General features: G+C 37.6%; 1 protein-coding gene across 3 annotated transcripts in view; it reads left to right on the plus strand.

Annotated features, from left to right (window-relative positions):
* FOCAD (focadhesin) overlaps nt 1–13,021 on the plus strand; it is a 351,817-nt gene that overhangs the window by 256,356 nt on the left and 82,440 nt on the right. For all 3 annotated transcript variants that reach the window (XM_027859022.1, XM_027859023.1, XM_027859024.1), the window contains exon 22: nt 2,182–2,274. In XM_027859022.1, coding sequence (XP_027714823.1) covers nt 2,182–2,274 — 93 coding nt within the window. The remainder of the gene's footprint in view (nt 1–2,181; nt 2,275–13,021) is intronic.

Consider the following 13,021-nt stretch of genomic DNA (forward strand, 5'->3'; position numbering starts at 1 on the left):
GATCTAGAAGTCACCTTAGACCTGTCTGTCTTGTCCAGTACCCACGTTTTTCAGATTAGGAAACTGATGCCTAGTGGCTTGCTTAGTATCATACAGGAAGTGACAGAACCAGAACTTGACCTTTTAAGTGCTCCCTGCCCCACTTCTCCCTGGAATTTTACTTTTTGCTTAAGGTGAGATACTTTTATAGGTTTGTATTGGGTCATATACAGTAACTTGAGGTTTTGGTGCTTTTGAACATTCATTCATTAAGCAAATATCTATTATATAAGTATCTATTATGTAAATATTATATAAATGCCTGCTGGAGGTAAGGCATTGTGCTTTATCTGTTTGGGCTATGAGAGTGTTTTAAAAAACGAAACAACAGTCCTTAAAGTGCAGGTGTTTGTGATATCTTATAGGGCAAATAAAATGTGTACACAAATAACTGCAGTTTAAGGTAGAATTTTAATTACATGACCTATGAATTTACAGAAATAACCCATTCGTTTTCATTCAGTAAGGGTGACCTCAGTCCCTGTCGAGGGGAGAATAGAATAGGGGGGATGAGAACTAGAGGGGAGGAGCAGGGTTAATCAACTCAGCTTTGGAACTCTAGCCCCAAGCCAAGTTTCTTGATAGGTAAGTGACTAAACAAGCACCACTTCAGCTGGCCTGCCATCTCTAGCGAACCCTAGATCACCAGGCTTCACACCCCATCCAACGTTCTTGCTATTCTCACTCACCCGCAAACTCCTCCCCTGACCCCCTTTTCTCTCAAAAATTAAATCAACATTATCATGCCGATATTTTCATGGAAAGAGTTGTTATTTGACCTCCCTGTGTATCAGTTTACTGTTCTGGGGACTCCTCAGATACTCCTCTTCTGCCCATATGTCTGTGTTCTTCCCCCTCCCCCTCCTGTTTGAATGAATGTAAGCTCTTTGAAATTAGGGGCTGTCTCACATTTTTATTTGCATTCCTAGCATATAGAACTTGCTTGGCACATAGAAAAAGCTCTTTAATTCATTTATTAAACAGCTGTTACATGCCAACCACTGTACTAGGCATTGCAGATAAAGAGACAAAAATGTAATGGCCCTTATCCTCAGGGAGCTTATATTCTGTTGGAAAGAACAGGGGAAGAAAGAACCAAGTAAATATTCATCATGATTATGGAATCAAATAAAAAAGAAAGTTTGAAATATGTAATTTGCTTCATTCCCCTCTCCATTAGAGGCTAAAATTTATTGCCAGTAATCTCACAGAATTTGAGAGTTAAAGGGACTTCAAAGGCCATTTAGTTCAATTCATATATGAAAGTAATCCCCACTAAAACACACCTGACAAGTGACTGTGTAGCCTTTGCTTAAAGATCTCCAAGGAGGTGTCAGTAATAATTCATATTTGGATAGTGCTTTAAGGATAACAAGGCACTTTGTCTTCAACAGTCCTATGAGAAAAATAGTGCAAATGTTGTTATCCCATTATTATGGAAACTGAGGCACAAAGGGGCTATTAAAAAAGGAAACAAGCATTTTTAAACACTTACTATGTGCCAGACACCTGGGAGATAGATGTTATTATTATCCCCATTTTACCCTTAAAGAAACTGGTGCAGACAGAGGTTAAGTAACTTGCCTAAGATCACACAGCTAACAAGGGCCCAGCTTTCTATCTACCTTTATCTATGACACCACTTAGCTTCCTCTAATGAAATAGTAGCTAAATATAAATATATAAATATACAGTACTTTAAAGTTTGCAGAATGTAAGCATTTTATATACATTATATGCATTTTATATACACTATCTCATTATTTGTAGAATTTCTCCCTCATTTTCAAGAACAGATTTATACTAGGTTCTTATTTTTTTTAAACATTTTTATTTCATTATAGAATTACTTCCCTTTAATTTAGAAATTTTTGACCTTATTTTCTTTTAACCTAAAAAATCCACACTACTTTGATTTAGATATTTCTCAAAAGACCTTGTTCATTGTCATTTTCCCTAGATTGTTTTTTTGTTTGTTTGTTGTTGGTTTTTTTTTTTTTTTTTTGGTTAATAAGCTTAGAGTTCAAGATTTCTATACTTAGAGGGAAAGGTTAGATAAAATCATTTTTGAATGATTTTATGGTAATAGTTTTATATTTAAAATGACTCTGTAATTAATACTGTGATTAATTTGTCATCCAGGTGAACATCCAGCCATCAGAGTGGCATCGCTCAATCCTGCTTCCACAGTCTTGGCTTGGATTTATGAATAGAACATACCATGCAGTCTTACAGGTATTTGAACATCTGGGGCACTTTGTAGGTGGGGGAATGATACTTTGTCATTTTTCAAATTCCAGTTCAAATATTTTAAGCAACTCTTATTTGGAAAACTAACTTTATCAGAAGTGTAATGATTCTTTTGAGTCACAGATGTATTGGAGATGTGTGCAGCATATCATAGCTTCAGAAGATCTGAAGTAAGGAGCCTGGGGTTTATATCTGTGCTCCAACACTTTTTAGCTTTGTGATTGTTGGGCAAGGCATTTAATCCAAATGAGCCTCAGTTTTGTCATCTATAAAAAGGAGAATATAATACTCAAGAAAAAGCAGCATGGTATCATAGTGGAAAGGGTACTAGCCATCTGGAAACAGGAAGATGTTGTTTCAGGTCTTATCTCTGAGGCATAATATCATGATCAAGAGCAAGTCACAGTACGTCTCTCAGTGCCCTATGCAAATCTTTTAAGACTATGTACGTTTCAGAGGAGTTGCTCATCTGCATCAGTGGAGGGATTTGTCATTCCTGACTTTTCCACACTGATGAAAAAAATAAGTCTGGGCTACACATTTCTTCCTAAAAACTTGTGTCACCTGTCTCAGGATTATTTTGAAGTAATTGCTGTATAGACTGAAGTGCACTATTTAAGCAACACCACTACCAGGTCTGTTTCCAAAGATGATTAGGGAGAAAGGAAAAGAATTTATATGTTCTGAAATGTTTGTAGCAGCTCTCTTTGTGGTGGCAAAGAAATAGAAATTGCAGGGATGTCCATCAGTTGGGGAATGGCTGAACAAGTTGGGGTATATGATTATGATGTAATACTACTGTGCTAAAAGAAATGATGAGCTAAAGGACATATCAAAAAAGATGCTGTCTGCATCCAGAGAAAGAACTGATAAATAGAAGTATGTATAGAATAATTTTACGTATATATGCCTATTTGTATCTAATGGTAGCCATCTCTAGAACAGTGGAAGGGGGACTGAAGAATAAAAAAGAAATTTACATGATAACTTATATATTTAAAAGGAATATCAAGTTGTACATAATAAATTTGCTGTTTCATGTGCAATCATCTTTTTCATTATACTATGTTATGGAAATGCTTGTTTTACTCCATAAATTAAAACTAAAATAAAAATAGCAAATGTGAGTTATTTTTTAATAACAATTTTTAGATTTTTTTTTTTATTTGACCTCTGGGTTTATTAGCATGGCCCAGTTTCGGGGGGGGGGGGGGGGTTTTTTTTTTTTTTTTTTTTTTTTAAAACCAATGCAGACCAGCCCATCTCTATCTTAGGAAGTTGCCTATGGGCATTGAGAAGTCAAGTTAACTTGCTAAAAGCTACAAAGCCAAAAACTTCTCATTAGCGGGAATTGAATCCAAGACTTCCTGACTATCCCTCTGTAACTTAGTAGACATCTTAGTGGAGTTACAATTAAAAAAAAAATTGCCCTCTGTCCAGTCTGGTGATGAGCCTCTCTGACCATATCTCAGCTGAATTTCTAGTCACAGAGGCTGCTCTCATGGCCCTCGCTTGAAGCTTCTTCCAGTTGGTGGAACCTCTTAGGCTGTTCTTCTCTGGCACTACCCACATGATCCCAGGGTATCTTTTACCTCTAAGGTGAGACACTGGAATAGGGCTTTAGTGGAGGTGTCAGATGAGACTTTTTGAAAAAAAACAAGACAAAACATGAAGTTTTCATTGAATTCAGAACAGGTGATAGTGTTCTAGGCTTTGTAATTTTTATTGCTGAAGGAAGTAGCTATTCTAAAAGAAATTGGAATACTGTTCATCTAGCACATGGAAAGAAAAAAACTACTTGATTCTTCCCCCCAGCTTTAATCTCCAGAGTGTGAGAGAATTTCAAAAGTAGTCTTTGTGGTAGTTGGATGAACTACAATTAGAGTTACAAGCAGTTCTAGCAAGTAGGGGATAGAGAGTAGAAATAAATGCTTTGCTTTGAAATTAGGGAAACAGTGACTCCTAAATTAAACTTTTGCAGACCTTTCCCAGTTCTCTTTTGTCTTAGTGCCTTCCCTCTGAGATTATCTCCAGTTTATCTTACGTATAGTTATTTGCATGTTGTCTCCCCTATTAGACTGGAAACTCTTGAGGGCAGGGACTCTCTTTTATCTTTCTTTGTATCCAGGGCTTAGCACAGTCCCTGGCACTGAGTAGATGCTGGATAAATGCTTGTTGACTAAATGTAAATGTAAAGCATGGTGCTTTCAAGTGAAGTTTCACTGGAAAACTCACTATTTCCTGCCTGGAAGTAACCAAGAATTCTTAGCACTAGTCTGTCTTAGGTCCATCCAAGATCTGTTTAAATCCCATTCCCCAGCCTAGTGTCTCTCACAATACCTTTTGAAGAAATAGGTGTCCTGGTAAAATGTGGAGATTAAAAAAATAGGTGATGCTTCAGTTGATAATCTGGTGATAGAGAATTGGCCATGTCAGGTTGTGTGGCTTATCCCCTTAATCCTCATTTGTTCCTCCATCATTCCCCCTTTCCTTGTTTGAGGAAAGGATGGAAGATGTAGATTGTAGATAGACCATCAGGATCTGAGAGCATTCTCTCTCTCGGTACTTAATAAGTATTTTTTTGATTGGAAGTTCTAGAAGGAATATTTGTTAACACTTAGCCATTCTTGAGGCTCTCATTAGAGAAAAGAATCTAATGTCAGTTTTACAGTATTTTTTCCCTATCCTTGAGTAAGCAGTATTTATTTCCCTATTTGTGAACCTAATTGCTTCTGGGAAAGAGCATTTTGAAATGAATGCCAGTGAGATGCCCCTCTGTTGATTTTCATTCCCTTGTCATTTAGTGGATGATAGCTTTGGATGATTAGTGAAGTATACTTTGTTGTAGCTTTTTTTAAAAATACCCTAAATAAAGCTTTATTTATCAAGGATCAAAGATTTTACCAGGGTAATGGTCACTGTCCCTCTGTGTCTTAGTTTGAAGGTTTTCATGAGTTGCAGTGACTGTAAAATACCATGATCCATTTGTCACCTTTTGGGTAATGAGCCTTTCTAAATTAATTAGTCTACTCCCAAAGTGACAGAGATATTTCATTGTTAGGTTTATGTTTCAAGCATTTTTTAGGTTTTCTACGACCCGTGAAGATTGTTATCTTATTAGCATAAAGGTTGAGAACTCAGGTTTGCCTCAGTACTGTGATCTGTCATCAGAGTAGGATTGTAGTGGAGAAAGGACTTATTTAATTTTAAAAAATATGAAACATTTATAAGAACATATGATCTTAATAAATAACACATGCTTATTGATTGATTGAAGGAAATCTTTCATTCTATACTAAAAAGTAGCCTGGTAGCAGTTAGATTCTGTCATTACCCCAGAATACTTGTGTTAGAGTCAAATAGAAAAGGGGATGTTAAACCATACATAAGGATCTCTGCAGACCACACACTGATTTAAGAAGACCACATTTAGCATTATCTGTGTTCTAAAGTATTTTAATTTCTTTTCTTTAATATTTCCCAATTGTATTTTAATCTGGTTAGGCTGCACTCCATGTTTGACACCTCTGCCCTAGACTATTTTTATGTCACGAGTACATATTGTGTCTTGTCATATTGCCCTAGATGTCTTACTTGTCAAACAGGCATTAAGCATTAAATGTTAAAAGTGAAAATAATGTTGATGTTAAAGGGATTTCAAGCTGAAACCAACCGCTTATTTTGAACCCCTTAATCTGTGTTTGTTTTTTTAATAGCTTCTGTCATGGATTGTTAAATGCTTATTGATGGTTTGGTTGTTTGATACTTGGCTCATCTTTTTTTTTTTTCTGTTTGTAAACTATCCATTCGTGATCTAATCAGCTCCCTTTGGTTTAATTATCATTGACAGATGACTCTCACGTCTGTATAGCTAGTCTTATTCTCTCTCCCTTAAATCTAATTCCACATCACCAACTCTGTGCTGGATATTTCCACCTGAATGTTGGCTCCAAATGGAATTCATTGTTTCTCCTGCTAACCCCACCACTCTCTCCAAACTTCCTTATTTTTGTTGATAACATTGCAGTGCTTTTGGTCATTGAAGTTTTCAGCATGAGGGTCATGCTTGACTCTTGCTTCTGCCTCTCCCTTATTCCACTGCTAAGTGGCTCAGCACATCAGATATTGAGCCTGGAGTCAGGAAATCCTGAATTCAAATCTGGCCTCAGACACTTATTAGCTTTGTGACCTTGGGCCAGTCAGTAGAACTCTGCCTGCCTCAGTTTCCTCAATGTAAAACAAGAACAATAACACCAATTTCTCAGGATTGTTATGAGTATCACATGAAACAATATTCGTAAAGTACTTAGCATAGTATGTGGCAAATAGTAAGCGCTTAATAAATTCTTATTTCCTTCTCATTTCCCCTTCCTTCTCCCACATATCCATCAGTTGCTAGGTCTTTTAAATCCTATCTCTCTAGCTTCCCTTGCCTCTTTCTCCTTTTTTCCTTTACACGGCTCCTGTCTTAGTTTACCTCTCACCTTGACTATCAAAGTAGTTTAATTGATCTACCTGCGTCTAGTCTTTTTACTTTCCAATTCATCCTCCACACAACTGGTAAAGTAATATTCTTATGACCCAAATCTGACTAGGATATTTGCTTGCTCAACAATCCTTAGTAAATTCCTGTAACTCAATCTGGCATTGAAGGTTTTTCACAGTCTGACTTATATCTACCTTTGCTGGATTTTTTTATGTTGTACCCTTTTATGCCCACTATATTCTAGTTAACCTGGACTATTTGTTGTCCCCCAAGCTTCATATTTCATCTCCTCCCTCTTTGTCTTTGCACTTTTACATATTTAGAAGCTTCTCATCACCACCCAGCTTCTTTCAAGTCTCATAAGCTGTGGCCCCTGGTAATCATTTTCTTATCTCTACCCTTCTCCCAAGTTGTTTCTTTCTCTCTCCTCAAATTCCTTGTGTTTTTTATCTGTGTATATGATACATTGTATTGCCTCAAAAAATATAAGCTTCTTGATAGCAGACACATGTTTGTGTCTCCGTTGCCTTGTACTTGTTGTTCAGTCATTTTAAAGTCGTGGCCAACTCTTCATGATCCCATTTGGGTTTTCTCGGCAGAGGTACAGGAGTAGTTTGCCATTTTCCTCTCTACCTCACCTGACAGATGAGAAACTGAGGCAAACAGGGTTAAGTGACTTGCCCAGGGTCAAGTATCTGAGGCTGGATTTGAATTCAGGAAAATGATCTTCCTGACTCCAGGCCCACCCCTCTGTCTACTGTGCCACATAGCTGCCCCTGCCTTACACTTAGTAAGACATTTAATGTTTGTTGAATTGAAATGGATTAAAATCTGGATCCCCTAAGTCAAAGGAAGAGAGGCATGGTGGGCATAAATGTGCTGCAGCATATTAGCAACGTAAAATAATTTTCCAAAAGTAGTTTAAACATTTTTATCAAATTGATATAAGAAAAGGAGATTGGCTGGTCATGAACCTAACCTAAAGGTTAACATATAGGCAGTGTATGTACTGTATTGACATTCTACATAATATAAATTGACCTAAACCCCCAATATGTTGGGTAGACCCTTTGTGGAGCAGTTACACTCAGAGGTAGACAGAAGTTTGAAAGGATGAGAAAGCAGAGATAGACCATGATCTCTCTTGTTAGAGAGTATTCATATTGATAAAACCATAAATCCATTCAAATATTTTCTGCCTCAATTGTGAATACAGATCTCAATGATTTAGCATGATCATTTCTGATTTAGCTGTCAACCCCGTAACTCACCATTCTTTATTATTCTTTAACCTTATCTAACCTACTTTTTGCCATTTCTAGTTCTCATCCAGATGGGTTGAAATCATAACTCTCATTATGTTTCTGTGTGTTTCCCTAAATACTCTTAAATCATTTCTTGGTGTTGTCATTTAAAAACACATTTGTTATTATTTTCTTATCAATTCTCTGTTTCTCTTTTAACCTCAATTTGAATTATAGGTTTATATAGTTCTCTACAACAGAAAAAGAAAAAAAAACCTGAGGTTATTGGCATTGCCTTTGCAGTTGAACATTTATTAAAATTTGCTCATTTTTCAACATTAGATTATATGTTTTATTTAGGATCACAGAGCTCTGCAAATAATAGGGAGTTCATAAATGGTTGTTGAATGAATGAATGAATGACTTTTTCACCCTTGACGCCTTGTGCATTTTGAAAAAGATATCCGCTAATACTTAGTTTTATTGACATATTTTGTTGTTTCTCAGTATGTGTGTACACACACACACGTGCGCGTGCACGCGCACACACACACACACACACAGGCAGCTAAGTGGCACAGTGAATAGAGTGCTGGATTTGGAGTCAGGAACACTCATCTTCCTGAGTTCAAATCTGGCCTCAGACACTTACTAACTGTGTGACCTTGGGCAAGTCACTCAACCCTGTTTGCCTCAATTTCTTCATATATAAAGTGAGCTGAAGAAGGAAATGGCAAACCACTTAAGTATCTTCACTGAGGAAGGGTTGGACAGGACAACAAGAACCCCCCTCTCCCCAACGCGCGCACACACACACACACACACACACACACACACACACTCCCCTCTCTAACTCATCAAGACTTCTCTTCTAGCAAAGAATTAGAAAGAGAAAAAATATCTGTAAGACTAATAAATACATCAGTATATACAATGACAATATATACAGTGTTCTGTACTCCTGATCCCCTATCTCTGTAACAAAGGAATGGAGGTTTGTTTTCTCATCTCTCTTGAGACAAGAAGTTTGGGCATTATAATCAAGCAAGCAAGCCACAAGCAGTTATTAAATGTCTTCTGTTTTCCAGGTACTGTAGTAGGACCGGGGGATATAAGCAAAATGAATGAAATAATCCCTACTCATAAGGCTCTTGCATTCTAATGGGAGAAACAAGTACATATTTAAGGACAGGGACAAGTATAAAGTGAATAATTACAAATTAATATAATACAGTTAAATGCAAGGTAGTAAAGGCAGGCAAGCCCTAGCAGTTATGGGATCAGGATCAGCTGAATATAAAAGATGTGCCTGAGCCATGTCCCAAATGAAGAACAGGGTGGTATGAGGTAGAGATAAAGAGTGAATTCATTCTAGGGATCCAGAACAGTCAGTACAAAGGCATAGAGATGGGAAATGGAATGTCATATATGAGGAAGAGAGAGAAAACCAATTTGGCAAGATTACAGGGTACAGAAGGGAGTGTAATTCCCAATGTGGCTGGAAGGATAGATTGGAGCCAGATTTAAGGAACTTTAACAATTAGATAGAGGAGTTTCTATTTTAACCTGGAAGGTAGAGGAATCTCCATCATTAGCTCTGTAATTTAGGGAAGAGGTGATGGGGGCCTGAACCAAAGTGTAGCTGTGTGAGTAGTGAAAAGGAGTCAGATGCAAAAGATGTTACAAAGTCAGGAATGGTACTCTGGTAACTGGTTGGAAATGTGGGGTGCAGGAGATTGAGTGAGACAAAGGTTACTAATCTGGGAGGCTGAAAGGATGGTGAAGAGAGAAGTTTGAGAGAGGATGGCATTTGGCAGGTGGTGGTAATGGAGAGGGTGCAATAATGAATTATGTTTTGTACATCTTAATTTGACAAAGATCCACCATTAGGAATATACCCCAAAGACTTCAAAAAGTGAAAGTTCCCAAATGCATGCTTTTGTGGTAGCAAATAATGGGGGGGGGAATAGATTGCCATCAAACTTGGGAATGGATAAATAAACATAGTGGTATATGATTATGTCTCTGGGACATCCAATTTGAAATGTCTAATAGGTGATGTAAGACTCTGGAGAGGCTTACACTGGATAGAAATGCTTATATTTCTAATCTATCTCTGTCAGAAATATAGAGACTATCATATTCAGCTATCATATCTGTGCAGATGACTCACAAATAGATAAATATAAGCTATGTATTCTATTTATCTGTGAGTCATCTGCATGGATAAAGTAGTTGAACCCATATGAGCTAATGAATTTTCCAAGATCGACTGTAAAGGAAGAAGCGAAAGTGTAGTACAGAAACTTGGGTAATACCCATATTTAAGGAGCATGATGTAGATGATGACTCATCCACACAGACCAAGAAGGAGTTGTCATATAGATAGGAGGCAAGCCAAGATAACCTAGGTTGGGGAGAGAGTGCAAGAGGAGAATCTGGTCAGTAGTGTCAAATGTAGCAGATAGATTGAGAAGGATGAGGACTGAGGGGAAAAAAAATTTGACAATTTTAAAGAGATCATAAGGAGAGTGCAGTTTCAGTTGAGTGCTAAGGTTGGAAAGCTGAATTGCAGAGATTTGAGGAGTGAGTGAGAGGGGAGATGAAGTGGAGGCAGTGGCTATAGGTTGCATTTTTTAAGAAACTTAGCTGAGAAAGAAAGTAGATAAAGGATATTAATAATAATAATAATACCTAGCATTTATATAGCACTTTAAGGTTTGCTTAGCACTCTCACCTAATCTACCTCGCTGATAACTTGGGATCTTGTAGGGTCTATTGAAGGTTTTTTAAAGATGGGACGTGTTTAAAGATTGTAGGAAAGGAACTTTTAGATAGAAAGAAGTTAGGATGCAACAGAGAAATTGAGACAAAGGAAAATTGATTGAGGATGCTGTGTGCTGGAGAAAACTGAGTGAGTGAGGGTAGGGTGGGGTGGGAGAGGGCAGGAGATCAAGTGCACATAGATGTTGGCCTTAGCAAGGAGAAGGGCCATGTCTTTGCCAAACTAGGGAAACATAGGAAAGAGTAGAAGATAATGGCAAAGGGATTTGAGATGAAGATAATGTTTCAGTTATGTTTTGTTCTTTCCATTTAGATTGTTATGGTTGTATATATTGTTTTACTTTTTCTGCTTTATATTCTGCATTGATTTATGTAAGTTTTCCTATGCTTCTGCATATTCTTCATATTCATTGTTTTTATGGCATAGTAACATATTCCATTATATTCATGTACCACTACATCTATTCATCCATTTCCCAGTTTGGTGGCAATCTATTTTCCCCCAGTTATTTGCTACCACAAAAGCATGTATTTGGGACCTTTCACTCTTTGAAGTCTTTTGGGTGTATTCCTAATGGTGGAATCTTTTGTCAAAGGGTTACAGACATTTTAGGACTAAATATATTTGTGAAAAACTAGTTGAATATTTTTAGCAGTACTCGTCAGTATTTTTGTATCCCTGTGGTTGTGAGTGATACTGTAATAGGCTATATATAGGATTTAGTTGAGAAGGTGAAATAACTGTCTTTTACCACTTTTTTTTTTAAAGATTACCTTTTTGCTATTCTTTTTAATAGATTGAATCTGTGGATAGTATTTATGACAATGGAAGTATTATTCAGAAGATGAAAGGAATCTAACAGCAACCACAGTTGTTTAGAAGTACAAAGTGCATTTTAAATGAAACTAACATGTAGAAATTATTGTATTTAGTAGAGCTGGGGCAAAGTCTAGACTCCCTGTCTCCATAGTACCAAAGATTTCTGTCCTAGAGGACACTCCTTCCTTAGGGGCATTACAATCTTTTTGCAAGCTTATGTCAGACATATGTTGTTATATTAGACTAGGAGATTATTTAGGCAAACAACTTTTGATACATTTAGCCTAGGAGATAGTGTTTCATTGTACTCTGTTTCCTAGAGCTTGAGTGCTCCTAGGCTGAACTCTTTGTAAAACCAGTGTTTTTTGCTTTCCAATATGCTTCTAGCCCATGCGTGCCAAGAATAGCTATACCGACACCCACCTACCCATTCGCTCAATGTGTCATTGGTTCTGCCTCCAGCCTGAGCCAGGGCTACTGTAGTCCAAGGCAGTAACCCTTGGGGAGATTTGGTCAGCCCTTACAGAGATTCTGGTGCCAGCCATTGACCGGCTGCCACCAGAAGGTGCCGTAGAAGAGAAGAGAGGTCCATGAACAAGGCCAACCAAACCATCACCACCATGAAGACTACTTTTTCCAGACCCCATTGAAGGCTGCCCCAGGACTCTGTACCCAGGGATCTTTTAAGTGATAGTGCCTGCCAAGGCCTTCAACCTTGCTTCTAGCCCAGACTTCTGTCGTGGTTATTCAGGGGAGCATCCCTTGTGGCAGTGTTGTTCAGCAACTACCTTTGTCTGTCCTATAGGCCCTGCCTCCTTGGTAACCATATCTATTAAAGACACATAAATGAAAGTTCCCATCACCAAAAAAGTCCTTGCCATTGTCAAATGGTTCAATGACAGAAACAGATATCATTTTATCAGCTAAAATGACATGCTTATACATCAGCCTTTTCTCTCCTCTACCCTGCAGCCAAACTGGACTACTTGCCATCTGGATCATCAGGCCTTACCATTTGTCCTGAAGTTGGACCCTCCTATATGTGTTGTCTCCCTCTACTAGAATGTGAACTTGTTGAGAACAGGGTTGTCTTGCTTTTCTCTTTGGGCCACAGTGTACTTGATAAGTGCTTTTTCTTTCATTTTTTCATTCCCTCCATCATTATCTATTTCTTCCTTGTCAACTTGGTGTTTTGATCAGTACCCTTATGAGGGTTTTATAGTTTATAGAATACTTTTCTCAGAACAAACTTTGTGAGATGTGGTTAATGTAAATATTCATTTTATAGATGAGGAAACTGAGGCTTAGTGAGGTCAAGTGACTTGCCCCTGTCCTTGTGTCTATTAAGAGGTGGACCTAAGACTAAAACGTAGATTTTCTACCATTGCAGAACTAGCC

This window comes from Vombatus ursinus, unplaced genomic scaffold, assembly GCF_900497805.2.
Source record: "Vombatus ursinus unplaced genomic scaffold, bare-nosed wombat genome assembly UNPS02014158.1, whole genome shotgun sequence".
Lineage (NCBI taxonomy): Eukaryota > Metazoa > Chordata > Mammalia > Diprotodontia > Vombatidae > Vombatus > Vombatus ursinus.